This window comes from Zonotrichia albicollis, chromosome 11, assembly GCF_047830755.1.
Source record: "Zonotrichia albicollis isolate bZonAlb1 chromosome 11, bZonAlb1.hap1, whole genome shotgun sequence".
Taxonomy (NCBI): domain Eukaryota; kingdom Metazoa; phylum Chordata; class Aves; order Passeriformes; family Passerellidae; genus Zonotrichia; species Zonotrichia albicollis.
The window spans coordinates 11881393-11902774 of NC_133829.1; the positions used below are offsets into that span (position 1 = coordinate 11881393).

A 21382-nucleotide genomic window follows, 5' to 3' on the forward strand; every position below is an offset into this window, starting at 1 on the left:
CAAGGGAAGAAAGAGTTCATCTCTTGGTATCTTTTTGGACAAACAATCCAAGGCAAACAAGGTTTAGCAACATCTCTGGGATCACAGGGTTTACAATCCCCATAACACATCCTGATGCTGGAAACTCAGTTTCCTGGCATGGCAATGTCTTATCTGCTCCCACCTCTCATTCCTGCTGGCCAAGCCTGCCAGCCAACCTTTCCCTGGCAACCTACCCATGAATTCCTGTAGGGACAGGGGGATTTCTTCACCTTTTTTTGAGCTGGGAGTGCCAGGTGTACCTGGGGCTCTGCGTGTGCCCAGCACAACCAGCACAAGCCCTGCCTGACCCTCTGTGACCCTCATGCTCTGCAGAACTCCAACACAGCCACTCACCAAAGTGCTCTGACCACCAAATCCTCTGTCTGAGAGGAAACAGCTCCTGCAGAGGAGCTGCTATTCCCAGCATCCCCCTTCATTTGCTTTACTGACACCACAGCCCACGCCACACACCTGGAAACACCAAGGCAAAAATGAAAAGAAGGTAACATTTCTGTGCCCACACAACAGGACCTTTATATAGCCAAGGGGATGAGGTTTTTTACTCCCTTCCTATTTTCCACTTAGGGAGTAAACAGGAAAACCAACCTGGCCTGGTAGCTAACTTGGGAGCACAGTGTTTTATTGTGTGCCACCCTGTGGTGCTCTCACCCTCTCCTGCAGTGCCATGGTCAGCAGTGCCAGCAACAAATGAATCCCACTGGGGCAAGTCCCTGAGAGGTGCAGCAGGTCTCTGAGCCCTCAGGAAGACCCTGTGAGAGCAGTGAGCCCAGCAGAATGAGCTCTGGCAGCAATGTGATGGCTTAAGTCATGGCCACAGAGCTGGGACAACCAGGAGGGGGAAGTTTCTTCAAATAAAAGGAAAGTTGCATAACCACTGCCCAGATCCTTCAAGCTGGGCCTGATGTCCCCCTCCAAAATTAGGATGACTTCCCCTTGCATGAGTTTCCAGCTGAATGTGTGGCACAGAGTGAACTGGGGGTGTGGAGCCCATGCCCAGGGTGCAGTGGGGTGGAGGCTGTGGAAGGAGCCAGGTACACACCCTGGCACAGCTCAGCACATGCTTGAGGGGATGGAAAAGCACTCAAACCCATTGTGTGCAGGGCTCAGCACAGCAGGCAGCTCTGGAGCCCCTTGCCTGAGCTCACAGGCTGGAGGATGCCTGCTGTGGGTGCCCTGCTGCCAGGCTGGGCAGGGCACTGCGCTTTACCTTTCCCAGCCTCTCCTCCCAGGCCACCTGGGATAGCAGCAGGAAAGCCTCAAGAGGCTTTGTCAACAAAGCTGCAGTGAGAGTTCAGGTCTGGCTGGTTTTGATCCCCTCTCAAAAGGGGCAGAGCAAAGCCAGGCAAACAGAACTGAGGCAAGGCACGAGAGCTCCCTGCCTGCAAACAGGTGTTTGCCCAGTCTGGGAGAGCCATGCTGTCACCCCACAGCAGCTGGCCACAGGCTCCATTATGGAATTAAAGGCCACCCTGACCAGCATTGCTCATTCCCAGGCACCGTTCACGTGCGTGAATCACTGTCCTTCCCTTGGACTCATTAATCACTCCAGAATCAATAAAGGCCACATAAGTTTTTCATGTCCCAGCCATTAGTGTGACCTTGTGTCTATCTCTGCAGAGGGAATGAAATGAAAGCCCTGGAGATCAAAGCAGTGGGCAGTGCCTTTGCTCAGGGCTGATTTACAGCCACTGAGCTCATGCCGTGGTTGTTTTGGCTCCCCAGAGCCCTGAGCAGCCACAAAGCCCTTGTTGTCCCCTAGGGACACAGCAGGCAGGAGGAGACTGCTCCTAAAGGATGTTCTTTAGGATTTGTTTCCTTACACGCAGGGACTGCTGTCTGTCCAGGACAAGCGTCCCAGTGCCCTCAGGGATGAGCAGATGGATCTCCTTCCCCAGCACTCACCCTGCTGGGATCACACCAGAGCTGCTGTGTCCCCTGCCATGGCACCTGCCCTGCTGCCACCCCTCACCTGCTGGAGAACAAACACCTCACGCAGCAGAACCTGCTGAGTACCACTGGGAAGGGGGACCACAAGGACCAAAGTCATTCTCCAGGGATGGGGCATGGTAAGCTCAGCCTTCCACAACCCTTGGACCAAGGCTGAAGCCTCCTCCAGCCCAGAGCACCTGCATGTCTTCTGAATGCATTGATCTCTTTTGGGACTGAGGCAGAGCCAGGCAGTGCTGCTGGCCAGCTGCCATCACTATTGATCACTTTGCATCCAGCTTTCTGGGTCAGGCCTGCTCTCATTCCACAGAGGCAGGGAAAGGCCAGTGAACCAGGAAACCACAGTGAGTGCTCAGAAATGCCTCTGGGGCACAGTGACAGGTCAGCCAGGTCCACAAAACCCAAATGCCTTCCAAACACTGTGTGCCAGAGGCAGATATGCCGCTGTCACACATTGCCCACTGATGAGTGCACACCAAACCCTCATCAGCCTGTCACAGCCCTCCTAATCAGCTCTGCCTAATGCTGCAGCAGAGGCCACAGAAATATTTGTCAAAGAAAAGAGAGTGGTTTATTTTGAGGGAAAAAAAAGGGTCTTTAGCTAAGTGTGGACATGGGATGGTAGGTTAGGAACGGCAATGTGAAGCTCCTGTAACAGCAGTGAAAACATAACTTGGATTTAAACAGTTTCAACACTTCCCAAAACCTGAAATCAGAAACAACCATGTGTACTGGAGACAGCCCTTAATCACAGGTAGTTTGGGATTTAATTTAAGATCACCTCCTGTTCACCTTGCCCCAGCTTTCCCTGCAGGGACCACACCAAGCCCAGCTCTCCAAGCCCCTCTCAGGGATGCCATGGTCCTGGCAAAGGCACAGGGGCCAGCTGGGGGGCAGGCTGGTTTCAGGCTGGTTCCATCACCATCCAGCTCTGCTCCCTACAGCACTGGGATCTACCTGCCTGGCACAAACCACCCTCACCACATCTCAGGCACCCGTCAGGCACCCTCCCTTCCTGCCCTCCCTCTTAGGTGGGGCATCATCCCTCTGTGCCCTCTGCCTCCCTCCCAGCTGACACAGTGGGTGTTTTTACTGGAAACACCACAGCCTCAGCCCTGTCACACTGCAATAGCTGTGGCCAGCCTGTGGCCAGCCTGTGGCTGGGTGCTGCTCTCATCCCTCAGTCTGAACTGGCTGCTTCTCCCCTCCTTGTTCCTCCAAGCAGTTGCTGTTTGCCAGGGCAGCCGTGGCGGTGTTCCTCACCCTGTGTCAGGCTGACACATCCGTGTCACACACTGGCACAGCCCTTTTGGCTTTGCCTGCAGCATCTCCCCTGGCACAGTCTGGGGAGCACAGGCACAGGCTGCTGATCCCAGCCTGCCGTTCCCACAGCAATCCCACTGTAGATGCAGTTCAGGTTTGCTGCACACCTGCAGCCTGTGGCAGGTTCGGTGCTCACTGGCACACACCTGTCTGCCTCAGCAAGCAGACAATGCCCCACTGCTCTCCCTCCAAGCCTTCAGCAGCCTGAAACCCTCACAGCCAACAGCCCTGTGGCACCACAATGCAGCCCTGGGGGTTTTTGGCCCTTGACAGGCATCAGCTCACAGAAGTAAACCTACCCAAGCTGCACTAGCAAAAATTCCCCAAAGATTATATAGGGGATTTTATTCAAGGGTGATTCTGGTTTAATCTTGCAGCTGGGCTTGCTATAAGCCTTTGGACTGGAGCACGTACAAGCAACTCCACCTGCCTGGCTGCCTACATTAGGATATTGTTATAAAAAATGTCACTTTGACATTTATAATAAAAGGTGAAAGTGGAATGCTGAAGGATGGCCCAGGGCCAGGGCTGGGGGAGGACAGGCTTGCCCTGCCTGTGCCAGTGCAGGTCACCCTGGGACAGGCAGCCCCTGCCTGGCTCTGCTGGCACACAGGTGTGGTGGCACTGCAGGGGAGATGCCCACATGGCTGAACACAGAGCAGCAGCTCCTCTGTCTGCACTGACCTGCTCCCTGATGGCCTCAACAGGCACAAGCACAGCCCCTGGTGCTGCAGCCACACTCCTGCCTGTCCCAGCAACAAGCACAGCACCCACAGCAGCACTGACCAAGTGAGGAAAGGGGGATTTTGTTTTCCTCCCTTATGCTGCCTTTTGCTCTTTTCCCCTGCCTTTTGAAATTGTAGAGGAGAAGAGTAAATATTGGAAGGTTATCCTTTGTATCTCATGATCAGATCACAAGCTAGCATGTGACTAGGGAGGGAAAAACAAGTCTTTCCAGCAGATGTCAAGGCAGCCAGCCGGCTCTGCTGACTGCTGTACCTTGCTGTCTGCAGCCAAAGCCAATTCCTGCTGCATCCTTGAGGTACAGAACCTCATGATTCATCAGGATTTTATTCTAATTAAAGAAAACCCAGATGACTTTCATTTTGGGCTTGCCTATTTAGCAGCTCTGAATGCCATGTGTACCTAAGGATAAATAGCAGCTTTCAGCCCCTGTTTTGTAAACAGGCGCCAGCCCAGGGAGAGCAAGAGCAGTTTGGAGCCACCCTGTAATGTGCTGGGGGACAAAGCACAAACCTCCCAGTGGGCACAGGGACAGGTCAAAGAGCAGCCCAGGTGTGACAGCCAGCCCATGCAATGGCTGTGCAGTGCTCTGAAGGCCGGGTGGCCATGGAGCAGCTGCTCTAGGGCAGCATCTCTCCATAAGGGATGGGATCAGCTGGTCCATGAGCTCACTGCCCTCCCCCTGACACACATGGGGTTTCACCCCTCCCCAGGGCTGGAGCTGGTGCCCCAGCACACCCAGGACAGGCCCTGCCCCACACAAGCACAGGGTGATAAGGGCTGATAGCAGATACCACATCTCCGGCCATGGCCCCACCACGGCCATCACATGATGGGTCAGCAGCTTGTGGGAAGTCAGAGGCTGAAAGCTTAAAAAAAAAAACAAGTTGCTTTGGCCAACTCCTTCCCCACAGGAAATAAAAGTTGGAGCTGAGCTTTAGCAATTTGGGTTTGAGCAAACTTTTCTCGCCTGAGGCTGGGGTGAGTTTGTCTCGCCAAGCTCCTGGCCAAGCATCCAGCCACAAACCCAGCAGGGAAAGGACTTGGAGAGGGGCAGGAAGGGTGGAGACATGCAGGTGACAAGCAAAGGGAGTGTCTGTAGCACTCCTGGAGCCTCACATCGGGACAATTTTGCACGGAGAAGAAAGTCTATCACAGACCTTCCCACCCCTGAGGCTGACACACAGAGCCAGCACGCAGATATTCCCACGGTGGCTGTCCTCAGCCAGGAAAGCTGCTTCCAGTGTATGGGACCGGGCAGTGGAACATGGAAAGGCTTTTGCCCTTCCTTTGCCCAGGCTCCACAGACAATCAGGAGCTATTTTTAACCTGGCTCTTTCTTTTCCCCTGCAGAGGCGCTTGAATGGCTTTGCCCGGCACACGGAAGCGCAGGGAGCAGGGACGTCGTCCCTCATTGTGATGGGAAAGGTTATCAGGTATGAAACAAAAGTGAAATCATCCACTGGCATTCCTGGGACCAAAAATAGCTGCCTGCTTCCAGCACTGACGTTATCTGAGAGGAAGGAAGGCTTGGATCCAGGCTGTCCTGCTCCAGGGCTCACGTAGCGACCCTGCAGCGAGCCAGCACCAGGGGCTGAGAGCAGGAGCACAATGAACCAGCACCAGGGGCTGAGAGCAGGAGCAAAGGGAGCCAGCACCAGGGACTGAGAGCAGCAGCAAAGGGAGCCAGCACCAGGGCTGGATGAGAGCAGCAGCAAAGGGAGCCATACTTGCCACGGCAGATTGAAGATGAGTTAGTGCATCAGGTCCCAAAGTTGCCATCACTGCCAAGCAGCCACAGAGCCTCAGGAGCAACACTCAGTGACAGCCCAGCAGAGCTCATCTGTCTCATGTTAATGGTCAGGGCTAGAGCCCTGCTGGGGACAGCTGTGGCACATGGACACCCCTAATAGGGGACCCTGTGATCTTCTGGCCTTGCTCCTGCCCTGCCTGTGGGACTGGGTCTGCACAGGGACATGCTCAGCCAAGGCAAGGCTTGGCTATCAGTTCACTAAAAACATCTTCACTGTTCCACTTACCTGGGCTTTTTTTGTTATTGTATTTCCTCTAGCACAGATAGATTAAATCCAAGAACCAGCCTAACCACAAATATCCATCAGACCTCCTTCAACAGAGGCACTTAGGCGTTCTCAACTGAGCCTTGTCACAAAACACAAATGGCTTTCTGGAAGCAGAGGTTACTGTCAGCCCACAGGCTCTGGCATGGGGCTGCCAGGGTCACCCTGAGCCAGCAGCATGTCCGTCTCACTGCACTGCTGCCCCTGTCCTCTGTGTCCCCTGCCTTTTTGCAGTCACTCCCATCAGGACATCTGCAAGAAATGCCAGGAAACCCCCCAGGATTGCCTGTCCCTCATGCTACAGGAGCCACAACCAACTGGGAAGCCCTTGTTTCAATTTCTCCTCTCAGGACAGCAGTGAGCAGGCACGGCCCCAGGCTGGCCCAGCACTAGCAGCACTGTGGAGGGGAGGAGTGCAGGAGACACCAACACCAGCTGCTGCTCTCAGTCCTTCACCATCTGAAACCAAGCCAAAAACCTGGGGAAGGGCTGCAGGGGCAGCCAGCAGGGCTGGGGGTGCTTTGCAGGTGGAGAAGGAGGAGCATGCAAGAGATCCTGCAGAGCCCGGAGGAGATGGAGTGGCTGGCAGGTGGCACATGGAGGCATGGCATCCACCAGGATGTGGGGAGGGCAGGATTTGGGGGGCCCAAATGTGCTGAGCAGCCTTCTGTGAAGCCCTTGGGACTTCCAGCCTGGAAGAGGAGCTCATGTACTGGGCACCTGGGCTAAGAGGTAAACCTCCTCCAAAGCTTCAGAATTTAAACACCTCTGTGTGAGAGCACTGTCAGGAGCAAGGGGTAAAATCATGGTAGTGCTGAAGCTGGGAACCAAGGAACATGAAATCCAGGGGTAAATTTTACTTGCCTGAACCAAGGAACATGAAATCCAGGGGTAAATTTTACTTGCCTGAACGCACAGTAGAACATCTACCAAAACTGTCCAAGGTGTTTTCCCAATAAGCTAAGCACTCCACTGCCTGCCAAACCCAGATTCTTCTCAGAGATTTAAGGCTCTTCCTCATTTGAATTGCAGTAATGAACTAATGCTTTGAGTGCCTCCAGCTGCCAGCAGCTGCCTCAGACTGAATTGCACCCAGGAGCTTTCCCAGGAGCTGCAGAGCCCAGCCCAGGAGCAGGAGCAGCCCTCTGCAGACGCTGCTCCAAGCAGACCCAGCAGGGCAGGGAACACAAGCCAGGCTGTCCATATGGGCTCTGGCTGGGGTGGCAGAGCCACCAGCACAGGCTCCAGCCTGGCTTTCCTGGCTTTGTTGACGGGTGAAGCTTTATCACTGTTAAAACACCATTTGTTGCTGTGACTTTTCCCCCCCTTCTTAAATGTCAACTTGAAAAGAAAAATTCGGGAAAGGTCACTTACCAGAGAGACTGGCACAGCTCCAGCCACTTGGATAAACATGTGTAGGGTCAGCTGCTGCAAGAGGGGATTTTAAACCAGTTATTTACCTGGTTGGACAAGTGTTGTGTTTCTGCAGAAGAGTGAGACTTTATGTACCTTGCAGGGGGCAATCAATCTCCTCACCAGCCACCCATTGCTGCTGGGGTTGTTAACCATTTGGGACACCCAGGGGGAGAAGATGCTTAGCTCAGGATGTCAAATTTCCTATTTAAGGGGGCACGAGCACCCGTGAAATCCCCAGACTGACTCTGAGACTGGGACACTGGGACTGACACCAAGGAGAGCTGCTCAGCAGCAGCCTTACTGCACCCCTTCCTCAGTGGAACCCACCTGGGCTGCTCTGCACCCTGCATGGCATGGGGCTGGTCACCACTGCTTCTTCAGGCCAGCTGAGCCATTAATTCGTGGCTGGAAGCGAAGTGCCAGAGAGCCTGTCAGTGAGGAGCAGCATGATCCATACCTGGATGCACGCAGAGCAGATCTGGAGCAGGTGCACTGGGTCCCACTCTCATGGCAGCCTCAAACCGAGTGTTCCCTTCCCTCCTGCTTTGCCAGGTGGTTACAAAGAGCAACATCAACATCCCTGAAAAACCCCCAGCTACCCAAAGGCACAGGTGAGCAGGGGCTGCTTGTGCAATGCAGGCAGCAGGTGTGCTGATAAGGAGCAGTCCCTGCAGGCACAGCCCCTGATGCCCTTTATCTGCTGCCTTTGCACTTCAGCTCAGCAGATACTTTTGCCTCTCACCTGCTGAGTTTCTGCCACACTGCTGAATGTGCTGGCTGCAGCCAAGGAAAGGATTTGACTAAAATAACAAACCATTGTATCCCTGTCCCAGCCTTCCCTACAGCTTCTCAACAAGGGAAACTTCACAATTCTCTTAAAGAAAATCTTGATTTTCACCCTTGTCTATAAGCAGTATGCTATTTGTGACTTGCCCAGAGAGCTCCATAGCTCAGCAGTCCCCAAACCAGCACACAGACCAGAGCACTTGACTCCACCAGCCAGATGAGCCTGCTGCTAATTGTGCTTCCAAACCACCTCCAGCTGAACACACCTGGCTGATGGAGGTCCTGCCTGAGAGAGGCACCATCTCCATCCCCCAGCATCCCATCACTGCCCAGCATCCCTCCTGCACCCAACACCTCTGCAGGGGCTTGGATGAGGCCGTCACCTCCGCAGGCTGGGAAAGCTGGAGTCATTCCAGAGGACAGGCAGGCAGGGAATGGCTTTGGGAGTGCTGCTCCATGGTCAGCCCCTGTGGCCAGCCTTGCTGAGCAACTTCCCAGCAGCAGCCCCCATTCCAGGGGAGGAGGGTGTGCTCCTGCCAGACCTTCAGCAGCCCCAGCTCCTTCTCCAGAGAGACCAAGCCATGCTGCATGCCAGGCCAGACCAAGGGATTTGGCATTAGAGCTCTTCCCACAGCAAAACAGGCACTCGCTGTCTGTGATGGGGTTTAGCTCAGCTGACAGTGCTCACTCCCACATAAAAGCTGAGCACACAGCCTCACTCAGGACAACTCCCAGGCTCTGGGCACCTGAAAGCTCATGCTGCCCTTGTGAGGAAAGCTGTGCCAGCCTGGGAGCCCAGGCCAGCCCCATCCAAGCAGGCAGTGCAGCTGGAACACACCAGCAGGGCACAGCTCTGTGCCTCCAGCAGCCACACAAGGGGACACGGCCAGGGCTGGGCAAGGTCAGAGGCAAGAGGGCTCTGCTCAATGGGAAACCACCTCCATGAGGCATTCAGGAGTTCAGCCAGACACAAGAGCTGTCAGCAGTGGGAAAAGGGCAGCTGCTGGTGCTGCCAGTAAAAGCAAAAGAAAAGGAGAAATCAGCCCACCGCAGCTTCCGATCGGATGTGACAGCGCTGTCTGAGCTCCTCAGCAAACCCAGCATGCTGCAAGTGCAGCAGGAGCCCAGGAGCTGCCAAGGGAGGGGAAGTGCAGAGCTCCAAGGCTGTGGGGAGGGGAGGGGAGCCACCTTCAGCAGCCCTGACTGTGCACTAACCCACAGGCAGCTCTCTGGGTTACACACCTCTGCTCACACACACCCTGGAGGCAGCCCAGGCCCTGTTCCATGTGTGCCACAGCCCTGCTAATGCTCCTGTCCCCTCCTGGCAGCCTGCCCCCAGCAAGGGGTGGGATTTTCCAAGAAAACCAGAGACAGATTGTTCTGTATAGCTGGGGAAACTGAGCCTCTAGCACCCCTGTGCTGGCCAGGGAGGATGGCTGCAGGCAGCCTGTTCCCAAACAGAGCAAAGCATTCCCACCAGGCCCCCACGCCCTTGGAATAATTCACTTTTTGTGGAATCCAGTCACTTAAAAAAAAAAAGCAAAAACAACACAGAAAACCCTTCCCCAGGCCTGCAGCAATATTTTGTCTGTAAATAATCTAGAGAGCAAGGTCACATTCCCAAGTGAGCACACTGTGGGGAGGGTGGGCAGGGGGCAGAGGGGGATGTGGAACAGGGAATGCACAACCCCAGCCCCGGGCACAGCCAGCCTGGGGACCAGGGGAGAGCAGAAAAGGGCTCTAGGGGTAAGAGGCAAGATGATTTCATCTTTCTTTCACCAGCTGTCCCTGAAGCAGGGACAAAGCTGTCACCTCCATCCTCCCACACTCAGCACATCTCACCCCTGGCAGGATGGTGTGTGTGTGGCACAGAGCTGAGCAGGGCTCAGCCTGCCCTGCCCAGGGAGGGTGGCAGCAGCTCGGGTGGGCAGGAATGCCCTGCTCTCCTGGCAGCACCTGCACCACTGCTGCAATGCTGGAGCCATGCAATGCCAGGGGAGCAGGGGCTGTGCTCCCTGCGGGGAAGGCACAGAGAGCCACCCTGGCACTCCCTGAGCCTGTGCCAAAGGCAGCGACATCCAGGCTTTCCTGCCCTGCTGCTGGAGCAGGCTGTCAGTGGCAGCCCCAGCGTGGCACCAGCAGTGCCACAGCTGCACCTGCACAGGGACAGCTCCCAGCACAGCAGGGATGTGCCTCCCACAGCCCACAGCCCTGCAGGACGGGGAGCAGGGCCACTCTGGGGAGCCACCCACGGCCTGCATGGAGCAGATGGCAGAACAAACAGCGCCAGGGTTTCTGTTTCACATAATCTGCCCTGCTCACTCCCACACGTAACCTTTTCCTCCCATGGAGCAGGACTTGGCTTGGAAAAAGCAGCCAGGAAAGCTGGAAGGGTTTCAGAGTGGCAGGTGTTCTGCTCTGAACATCACCAAGGACAACACACAGACCCCAGATGATTTTTCCTTTATTTAAAAACAGACACAGGCAAGATTTGTGCTGTTTTGTGCTTTGTTCAAAAGAGTTTATGAGTAATTATTTTTTGTTTTTCTAGATGAGCAGAAGGGTGATGCTGCTGTGGCAGAAAGCTGCCTACAGGAGTGAGAACACTTAGGGATGGCAGGTTCTTCATGCCACAGCCCTGAGTGACCTGTGCTGTGCTCAGGCCAGTCAGGCACTGCAGGGCTCTGTCCTTCAGGGCATACAGGTGTTTGGGGAAAAAAATAAAAAAAAGGGGGGGAAATATTCAAACCTTGCGCATTTAGACTATTCAGAGCCACAAAACTCAGGGGTTTCTGTCACACCCAGTGGTGCTCCTCTGCATGGGCTGTGTGAGGATCCAGCACAGCCCCTCCTTGGAACCACCAGCAATCCAGCCCATCACTTGCAGGCTCCCAGTATCATTAGGTTCCACATTTAAATCTCTGCTGGATATCAGGAAACAAGCATTTGCCTTGCCTGTCAAGCACCATCAGCTCCCAGCTGCCACTGTTCATGCCAGCACGCTTTACAAGGCTGTTTCACACACAGCTGGTGGAATTTGTTCTTGCTCATGCAGCAGAATCATCCATCAAAGTCACCTCACCACCACCACCCTGCACAGCACCTTGTGGCCACTCCCTCATGGGCCTGGCACCAAAAGGCAGCCATGCCCATGCAGGGCAGCACAGCACTGGGTGCATCCCTGCAGGGCAGGGCTGGGAGCCCTGGGAGCACATCCTCTGCCTCAGGACAGGGGGAATGCCCCTGGTGGGGGCACAAGGCAGCCAGAGGAGCAGCAGGGTCAGCCTGTGTGCTAGCAGGCTGGGTGATGAGATTTTGCTGGCAGTTCCCTGTCGCAGACATCTTTTATGAAAAATGCTTTCCTTAGGATTTTTCCTCCTGAGAAGCTGAGAGGCCTCAGGAACAAAATGTAAACATTGATTATCTGCTGCTGTGGAATGCAACAGGTGGATCCGTAAATGGCCCATGTTGGATGTTTGTAATTAATGGCCAATCACAGCCCAGCTGGCTCAGACAGAGTCGGAGACACAAGCCTTTGTTATTCATTCCTTCTTATTTTATTCTTAGCTGGCCTTCTGATGAAATCCTTTCTTCTATGCTTTTAGTATAGTTTTAATGTAATATATATCATAAAATAATAAATCAACCCTTCTGAAATATGGAGTCAGATCCTTGTCTCTTCCCTCATCCTCAGACCCCTGTGAACACTGTCACAGTTCCCAGAGAGAGAGGAGTTTCCAGTGTGTGCCCTGCACCAGCTCCTCACTGAGCCACATGGCTCTGCCTGTGTTTTAGGAGTTCCCAATGAGCTCATCATAAAGCTTCATAATTGATGTTTCAAAATTAATAACAACAGCCTGGGACTCTCCTGAAGACAACAACAGCTCCAAGGAAGAGGCCAACCAGCCATTAGGTACAAACTACAAACAGTGCTCCCTCCCAGCCTTTGATGAAGTCAAGTAGTTTTGCCCTTTTGCTATTATGCATTGCAAATTGAAAGTGCCAGCCAGAACTGCTGGCTTTGGTGTCAGGCTGCAGAGCAGGGCTCCAGCTGCCATGTCCAGCCCCACAAGGGGCAAAGCAGAGCAGAAACCTCCCCTGTGCTCAGACTGAAGCAGGCCACCCTTCCCCACAGCCTCTCAAGGGTATCAGCCACCTTTGATAACAAAAAAAGACAGCAGCTGATGCTGTAAGCAGGGTGTGGGGCTCCTGCTGTTACTCACCATGTGCTGAGCTGCTCAGACAAACAAAAGAGCAGGTTGGGTCAAACACAAGAACTTCCTCAAGTGAACTGTAGTCACAGGTCAGGATCATTAAAGGGATTAAATGCAGAAAGAACCAAGTTTCTGCAGTGGCTCTCTGCACACAGCTTCCCAATGCCCTGCACTGCAGGCTCTTACTACAGAACTCCACAGTCTCACTCATCCCCATGGCCAGCATGGCCCCAGCTGAATTTAAGCACTCATTTTAACATTTTAATTCTTAACTGAAAGAAATGTGCAACACACACCAGCTTAGGTGAGCATCCAGAAACCATGGGATTGCCAAGGGGCAGGTATCAGTGCCAGGCTGTAGTGCTGGAAACTTACCACAGGCTGGGCAGAAAGACACAGCCTGTGTGAAAAGAGACTTTGACAAAAAAGCCAGCTCCTCTCTTCACCTCTCATTTGAATTAAACAAATAGACCAAGCCCAGGCAGAGAAAAAATCCAACAAAATGATCTCATCAGTTCAGCAGAGTTGATTTTTAGACTTCCTGCACTTGACTTTAAGTAAATCAGGATTTTATGTTTTTATTTTAAACTCTGTTCTCATTTAAAAACTCCAGTTAGTGACAGGATAATTGTTAACAGTTTGAAGATAACATTTAAGCGCTCCTAACAATGGCAGCATTTAAGAAGGAGTTACACTGATACCTTTTAAACCTGAAAGCAAGTGATTTCCCAGCCATGACAGCATTTTCTCTTGGCAAGGACAACCCAGCTGGAGTCTGGTACAGAAAGCAGTTGGAGAAACAGAAGTGAAACTCAGAAGTTTCTTTTCATTGTCTAAACAGAACGAGCACAAGAAGTGAAATTACGTGAATAAATGCTGTGCCACTTGACCTTTTTGGTTTCCAGTGATTCTCTGGGGGTTTTCTGGCTGTCCAATTGCTAAGTCATTTGTAACAGGGCTCTCCTGTGCTACCCAGGCTTGGGTACCGCCCTGCAGTGTGCATGGGCAGGAAAGGACACGGCACCAGCACCAATTTCTCCAGTGAGACGTGCCAGACCAGATTTTTTGCATACCACAGCAAAGCAGTTCAGCACCTGCCATGTAACACCAGCCTGCAACTCACATTTTTTCAGTTCTAACAGTGCCTCACTTTTTCCAAGTCAAAAAGAAATCCAGTGGCCAGTTCAGCACTCTTAAGGCTGATGAGTAAATTGCTTTTTCCTTTAATGAGCAGCTGGGCTGCTGCAACAGCACTGCAACCTTGGTTACAGATCAGAACTGGGCAGGGAGCAGGTGCAGCTCCAGAGATAACACTGACAGCTCCTGTCAGACCACGGTGAGCACCTCTATAAAGTGGGAACACTGCTTTCCCCAGCCCTCAGCCCTGCACAGGCCTTCATACACAGCACAGGAGGGACTCAAAACTGGTGATGGAAGAGCCCAGGCAGCACCTTCACTCCTTTTCCCTCAAATGCAGGTGCTGCCAGCACTCAAGAGTCTTGGAGCAAGCCAGGATTGTGCAGGCTGGGGCCCAGCAGAACCTGCAGCAACTGCTCATCTGCAGATAGGATGAGCCTGCTGCATCCACCACAGGCCTGGGGAGTACAACAGCGCTGGAGAGACAAAACCTGCCCTGAGGATCAGACACAGCCTTGCACTGAAACACCACCTACTCATTCCCCTTCTGCTTTTAAAGGAAGGAACAGCAGCATCTTGCTTCCCTCTTCTGAGGCAGAAAAGCAGATGAGCAGCAGTTTTCAATTGAGAAATGCATTACTTCATTGAGACAAAATGTCAGGCTGAAACTGAAATAGTTTCTTGTAAAACCAGAAGTCATGCAAATGTAAGTTAGTCTGAACTGCCCTGAAATCAACAGGGCTCCAGTGATTTCAGTTCTGCTCTTCAATCCCACATTGCCATGTCAGAGAGCAGCCCAGGGAGCCTGGCCCTGGCTGGGATGGGCAGCTCCCACCCGTGCCTGTTCCAGCAGCCTGGGCTGTGCCCCTGCTCCAGGGCACTGAGCTCAGGCTCCCAGCAGGGACCAGAGCAGCCTGCCCCTGCAGCCTCCTGACCCAGCCTGCAGCTGCCCTGGCTCCTGGAAAGCCCACTCCCAGCTTCTCCAGGCCAGGAAAGACTGGCACATGCTCCTCAAACTGCACTTTGGAAAGGGTCAGGTTTACACCAAAAGCTGATGTGACCGTTAAAGGGCATTTCCAGGCTGGGTTTGTTGGGGGTTTTTTCACTTTTCCAGAGCACACTGTAAAAGCCAGCATAAATATCCTCCCTGCTATTGTTTCTGTGGAGCCTGCCAGATCAGATTACACTGAAAATCAAGATACAGATATTTTATCTTTGTTCTGTTTGGCACAGGAGAGACATTTGACCTTTGTTTAGAGCATTTCTTGCCCTGTCATTCCCCATGCTTTTCATCATACAAGCATCCCACATTTTAGAAACTACTTCCAGTTCCCAGGACCCAGCAGCTCATTCCCACTGTGAGCAAAGTTTCGGGCACTGGATGCCAGCAGATACCCAGAGCACTCAGCTGTCACACACAGGGGTGTCAGCCCTGCAGGAACCTGAGAGAGGAACTGAGCATGGCCCTGCAACATGGGCTCCCAATCCCCGTGCTGAGAGGAGGCAAGCTGGAGGTTAGAGAACTGGAAGTTGGAGAACAAGCAGACGTTTATTCCAGCCAGCAGCGTGAGGGGGAGGACCAGCAGCTCCTTCCTGCCTGTGTGGGACTTACCAACCCCTGAATGCCCCTTTTTGTCCCTGTCCCACATCTGTGGCCAGCCAGCACAAGGCTGCTCTGTCCAGCACGCCTGCCTCGGGCCCAGTGGCCAGCAGAAGGAGAAACAGGGTGGCCACTGGCAGCCACAGGGATGCTGACCTGAGCTTTCCCAAGGGGAAGCTGGCTGCCCACTGGACGTGCAGCTGGAACAGGCATCAGAGCCCCCAGACTGGAGACAGGGGCAGGAGACCAGCCCAACACCCTCAAAGAGTACAGCTGCTCAGGAGGACTAACCCAGGAAGGCTGAACTCCACCAACACATTGCACAGCTGTCATCATAACATGGACCAGAGACTTCAGTTTCAGTAAAAAGCATGCACGTGTGAGAGAGGCAGCAGCAAGTCTTGGCAGAGAAGAAACAAGAGCTCTGTCACTCTCTACAAGCTCTCAGAGGAGCCTGATTGCACCCACCTATGTTAGAAAACCTTGGCCTACAAAACCAGCAGGTTGCTTCCAATCACGATGCTGAAGATGGACCTTTTGGACGGGATTTTCCACTCTAGTTTGGACTGCTCTGGAGACTGGTATCAAACTGCTCTGGTGCTCCACAAGTCTTTGTCTCAGGTCAAAGCACCAGCAATACAGTGAATACGAACTGATGCATCCAGGTAACCACCAAAACACTCACTGTCTGAGCACCAGCATCCATCCGACCTAATAATCAGAAAGGTTTTTTAAAATAAAAATACTCAACATTTATTCACCTTTGAAGTCACCATAGTAAAATTGTACACATTGTGAGTAACCCAGGAACATTATTCAAAAGCTATCAGAAACATAAGGCAATTTGTACAACCATTGAAAGAAATACACAGCATTTTGAAAACAGAGTGAAATATTACTAAAACAAGACAACGCTTGATACACGCTACAGTGACGAGAACCAGCATTAAGTTTTAAACAAAAATAAAGATGTCATGGCTACAAGTATTATACAGTGATAAATACTTCAAAAATATATTAAGATATATGGAAATTCTCACTTTGTAGGGGAAATCCAGAGAAATTCCAGCCTTCACTGGATTTCAATATACCAATTAAGGTTAATATTTAAATTCTTTTCCTTTCAGTAGGAACCAGTTCTGCAGCCATTACTGTCCTGTATCAATACTTACCTTCTTGTAGTGTAATGAATTCAGCCTTATGTTACACTAAGCCCTAATGCTTCTAGCATCACAGGCACCAACTGCCCTAAATGAACAAATGAGTTGCCTTTTGATTACAAGTGCTGTGCATCACGTTTGAAGCCATAAACCACGTTAGATCACAGTCAAGGTTTGCCCACTTTACAGCATTAATGAGGGCGGGTTCCAAACTTGCCTCCAGGTAAATGAGACATCTTGAACAGAGGGTTTAGTAGCAAGCCCACCATAATTTTTCCTAGCATAACACCAAGCACTCAGAAGTTACAGTACATGAACCATGCTAAAGTTTAGGTTTACACCTTCAAAAAAGAAAGTCCAGAGGATGTTTGGAGATAACAGGTTTTGAACATGCACAAATAGTGCTCTAGTACACATCTGTCTGTGCCATCACTGGGTAGTGAGTGAAGCAGTTTATAGCCAAGGATTTGGTGAGGCAGTTTTCTGAGCCAGTTTAAAAATATAGACTTCTTCTTAGAGGGTCTGTTCTATAGAAAATAAAGTGAAATCTGGTAAACTGTCAGTTTTGAGAGTACTTTCCCTGGGCAGGATGCGGCGGTGTCCTACCGCACCAGGAGGAAGGCCAGCCCCGCCATGCCGATGCCGATGCCCGCCGCCGCCGCCACGATGGCATTGCCGATGGTGCTGCTCTGCTCGGCTGCCTCCGAGCCCGGCCTGCCAAAGAACCGACAGAAGCCATCCTGCAACACCAACACAAAGGACACTCAGTTGTTGAGCTCGCAGTTAACTGGGTTTCTTTAACAAGCCTTTGAGTTTCATGCTCCCAGCTCAGCCTCTGTCAGCTGCAGAAGTCTCTGTCCGGTCATGGAAGTCTGAACCCACTGCCTTGGGCACAGGCAGAAACATTTTGTAAGAGATTTTGCACAAGGCAACAGAAAGGAGTAGCTACAAGTGATTGCATACTTAGCTCAAGAGACAATTGGACACTTCCTATTGAGATGCTCAGTGTGTCATTACATATTTCTGCCCTTTTAGGCAAGTTTCTGATGGGAGCTGCCAGCACTGTTCCTCCTACTTAAGTTTCAGAAAGCATCTAAAACACAGGATATGGAAATTTCCACTTTTAAGACACAAAGCCAAAGCCAGTCGCATCTCAGTGGATGTGGGACTGATTACACACCCACTTGGAAAGGCCGGGTGGACACTGCTCAGAGCTGACCTATGACAGAGCAAAGCTGGCAGCTGCTCTCCCAGATCATTGTGATAATCAGAAGTGGCAGCAATACAGCTCCAGATGGTCGTGTTTGAACTCTGCTCCGCAGATGTCTATGTAAACAAGTTATACTCCTAATTTCTTCCGGAACTTTGTTCTTTACACTTGGATTTGTGCGAACAGGCAATAGGATTTTGCCAATTTTGCCAAGTGACAGTGTTCCCTGCAGCCAACCACCACACTGTTCTGAGCAGCCAGATGGACCAGTGACCACTGGAAAACCAAGTTCATTTTGGTCTGCTGGAAAAGTCAGCTAAACCAGTGGCTACTTCCCCTCTGTTCTATTTTTAGTGCTTATTTGTACTGACAAAGTATTCCACTAGGACTGGAAATCGGAAACGAGCAGTTTTGGGGGATAGCTGACATTTTGTTCAGAAACGCAGGCAGAGCTGCACCAACGCCTTAAAAGCTGTACCTCCCTCCAAGTGAGCATCTCTCGGGGCAGACGAAATGCGCACACCTTCCTCCCCAGGCCCCACCTGACCGGCCTCGGGACGGACACAAAGGGAGCCGCAGGTCTGCAGGCTGGGTGCCTCCATACACAGGTGTGCTTAAGGACAGGTTTGTGCTCACACCTGGGACAGGACCTGTGCCAGCCTGCTCGCCCAAACCCACAGGCTGTGCACCCGAGGGGAAGGCAAACCTCGCTCCCAATAGCACAGCAGCATCAGCATCGCTCTGCGGGATCGGGATGGGAGGCTGCATCCCAACGGGGCCGTGCGGGGCACCCGCAGGCACCCAATGGCCCAGCGAGCACCCACCGCGTGTCGCGATGGCCAGCATCCCCTAGGGACACACCGCGTGTCGCGATGGCCAGCAGCCCCTGGGGACACGCCGCATGTCGCGATGGTCACCATCCCCGGGGATACACCGCGTGTCGCGATGGTCAGCAGCCTCTGGGGACACAGCACGTGTGGCGATGGCCACCATGCCCCGGGTGCCCGCCCATCGTCGGCAGTACCGCGGGCACGTCTCCCCCGGGATGAGCCTCTGCCCGGAGCCGGGGGCTGCCCTGCCCCGCTAACCGGGATGGGGCTCGTGTCCCGGCACCCGCCCCAGGCCGCTCCCGCCCCCCGTCCCCGCTCACCCATCCGCCGTGCGCCTCCAGCCACTCGCCGCGCTCCTCGGCCAGGTATGCGGCCAGATGAGCGGCCAGGCAGCGCGGCCCGTCGCTGCAGCCCCGCTCGGCCAGCGCGGCCGCCAGCGTGCCCGCGAACACCACGAGCGCCAGCAGCCGGCCCCAGTTCAGGCCGCCGTCTGCCTCGAGCTGCGCCGCCACCCTGGCCAGCAGCGCGGCGGCCTCCCGCGGCTCGGCCCGCGCCAGCGGCGCGCAGGAGCGGAAGAAGGGCCGCTCCTGCCGCTCCAGCTCGGCCGCCGCCCGCCGCAGCGTGCCCGCCGTGGGGCTACAGGGCAGCGCGGCGCTGCCGGCGCGGTGCTGGAAGTAATCCTCCAGCAGCAGCGCCGTCTCCTCCTTCAGCGAGCGCGGCATGGCGGCTGCCCACGGCGCCGGCCCCACAGCAGCAGCAGCAGCTGCCGCCGACTAAGAGGCGGGGCGGCCCCTCCGCCCGGCCCAGCCCGGCCCGGCCCGGCCCAGGCTCCCCGCCTCCGGGGCGGGGCCAAGCGGGCGCGTTCCCATCGGGAGGGACCGCCCGCATCCCTCGAAAGACATCGGCGGTACATTGCTCTGGGCCTTGCTGGGCGGCCGAGGGACTTACCGGGTGCTGCCTCTCAAATACTTATTTTAAATCCTTTTGGCTTTTCTGTTCCACATTAGTGGCCCGCACGAACGTGTATTCTTTTCATCAAAGGAGATACAGGTTTTTCAGGGTCATGGGGTGAAGTTTTTTACCCAGTTCATCGGGACTGTCCTAAACACCGCCCCAAGCGCAGTGCAGGCCTGGCACAGGGCACACAGCACAGGGCACACCCGGCCTGTGCCTCTGCTCAGTGCCCTTTGCAGGTGAGCTGCTGAAGGTGCCCTAAGCAAAGCGTGGCAGTGGCCCAGCCCTGCTGTACCTGTGCTGGCACAGGCACTGCCGCAGCCCTGGCACCGTGGCTGCCTCACCTCTGGTCCCACAGCCAGCTCAAGATGCCCAATGTGCCAGCACAGCTTGGCTTCACTCTATCTGTCTTGAAATACAGCTGTCTCCATGTTACATCCCCGTTAGAAAATCTAAAAATAGGTGGTTGGAATCAATCCTGTTGCAATTCCTCAGATTGCTATCAAGAATTGGCCGGATCCCTTAGAGTCCCTCCTAAGGCGAACTTTAGTTCTACATCCCAGTTCTTGGCTTTTGTTTTGTTTTGAAGCAGGGAAACAGAGTCTGTTTATGTGCTAGAGCAGTAGCTGGAATGAGATCTGTACTTTTCACAAGAGTTTTACACACATGCTTTTAAAACTATTTTTCCTTATGATTGTTAATCCTGGAGCAGGAATTTCCTATTGCATTCCTCACGGCAGGAGTGCAAGAGGGAGAGGCTGCTCTTTCTCTAGCAATATCCCTTTCCACCCTTCCTGTTTATATAGCATTTTTGTTTAACAGGACAGGCCCCAGCTACAGCTCCCTTCTCTCCACACATTTATGGAATAGAGGTGTTTCTGACACAAAATAGCTTGAAATATGAACAGGGGAATCTCGAAACCATGGGTTTTCCAAAGCCTCCCTGGACAGCCTTTAGTGAGCAAAAAACACAATGGGTACTTCAGTGTCCTGTTCCTCCAAGTGTCATTTATCTGGTGGGAAGTTGAGGCCCATCCTGGTTGATGTTTTCACAAATACCTCAGGAACAAAGAGGTGATTTTCACAGGTGGCAAGCCCATGCACCCCCACACTAAAGTCCAAAGGCAGTGGCCCTGAAGTGCAAAACCCACAGCATTTCTCCATGCAAGACAGAAGTGCAAGATGCAATGTCAGACTCATTCTCACTGGATCTGGTGACAGTTTGGGCACTGATGTCACTCAGAACAAGCTGGTTCAGCACTTTCCCCAGGCCCTCAGAAGAGGGGAAATGAAACAATGCACCTAAATTAAGAAGGTGCTTTTTTCAGTGACTGAACTGAGCACTTCCACTAGCCACCTTCAGGCCGACCATAAAACCCACACTGAAGTTGAGAGGACAGCTGGCCACAGCTCAGTTCTCTTCTGATAAGGCAGAAAGCTGAACTGCTGCACCTCCAGGTGATCTGCACATCTGATTTACCCAAAAAGCCACAGCCTGGGCCCTCAACAGAATTTCAGTGCCCAGCTTTTCACTGGCACCCTGCTGCAACCCAAGGAGCTCCCACAGAACACATACCCTACATTTCCAGTTCCTTCCTGGGTATCCAACAAGGATCTGGAAAGAAACCATTACATTAGCTGGGATCCTTCTGAGCAGGAAAACAATCTGAGTTCTTGCCTCCTGAATGCAGGGTGAACTGAGATGGCATTTCAAGCACTTCCATGGGCTGCGAGCTCTCATTTGCTGGGGTTCACCTTGAGTATTTCTAGAAGATATTCCAGAAGCAATTTTCTGGTAGATCTGGATTTTACCTGAGATTTTTGCAGGAGAAATCATTTAAGAAACTGTGTGGTGCAAAAAGTGAACGTCAAAAAAGCAAAAAAAACCAAATAGCTACCATTATAAATACCTAAACAACGGGAAGAACTACTACATACATG

General features: G+C 53.0%; 1 protein-coding gene across 1 annotated transcript in view; it reads right to left on the reverse strand.

Annotated features, from left to right (window-relative positions):
• Nucleotides 1-19323, reverse strand: part of LOC113458792 (anti-apoptotic protein NR13) — a 40826-nt gene extending 21503 nt beyond the window's left edge. The window contains exons 1-2 of the mRNA XM_074549370.1: nucleotides 18808-19323; nucleotides 15756-17187 (exon numbers count right to left, since the gene is read on the reverse strand). Of these exons, the coding sequence (XP_074405471.1) occupies nucleotides 17050-17187; nucleotides 18808-19209 (540 nt within the window). The 5' untranslated portion in view covers nucleotides 19210-19323 and the 3' untranslated portion in view covers nucleotides 15756-17049. The remainder of the gene's footprint in view (nucleotides 1-15755; nucleotides 17188-18807) is intronic.
• Nucleotides 19324-21382: the final 2059 nt, after the last annotated feature.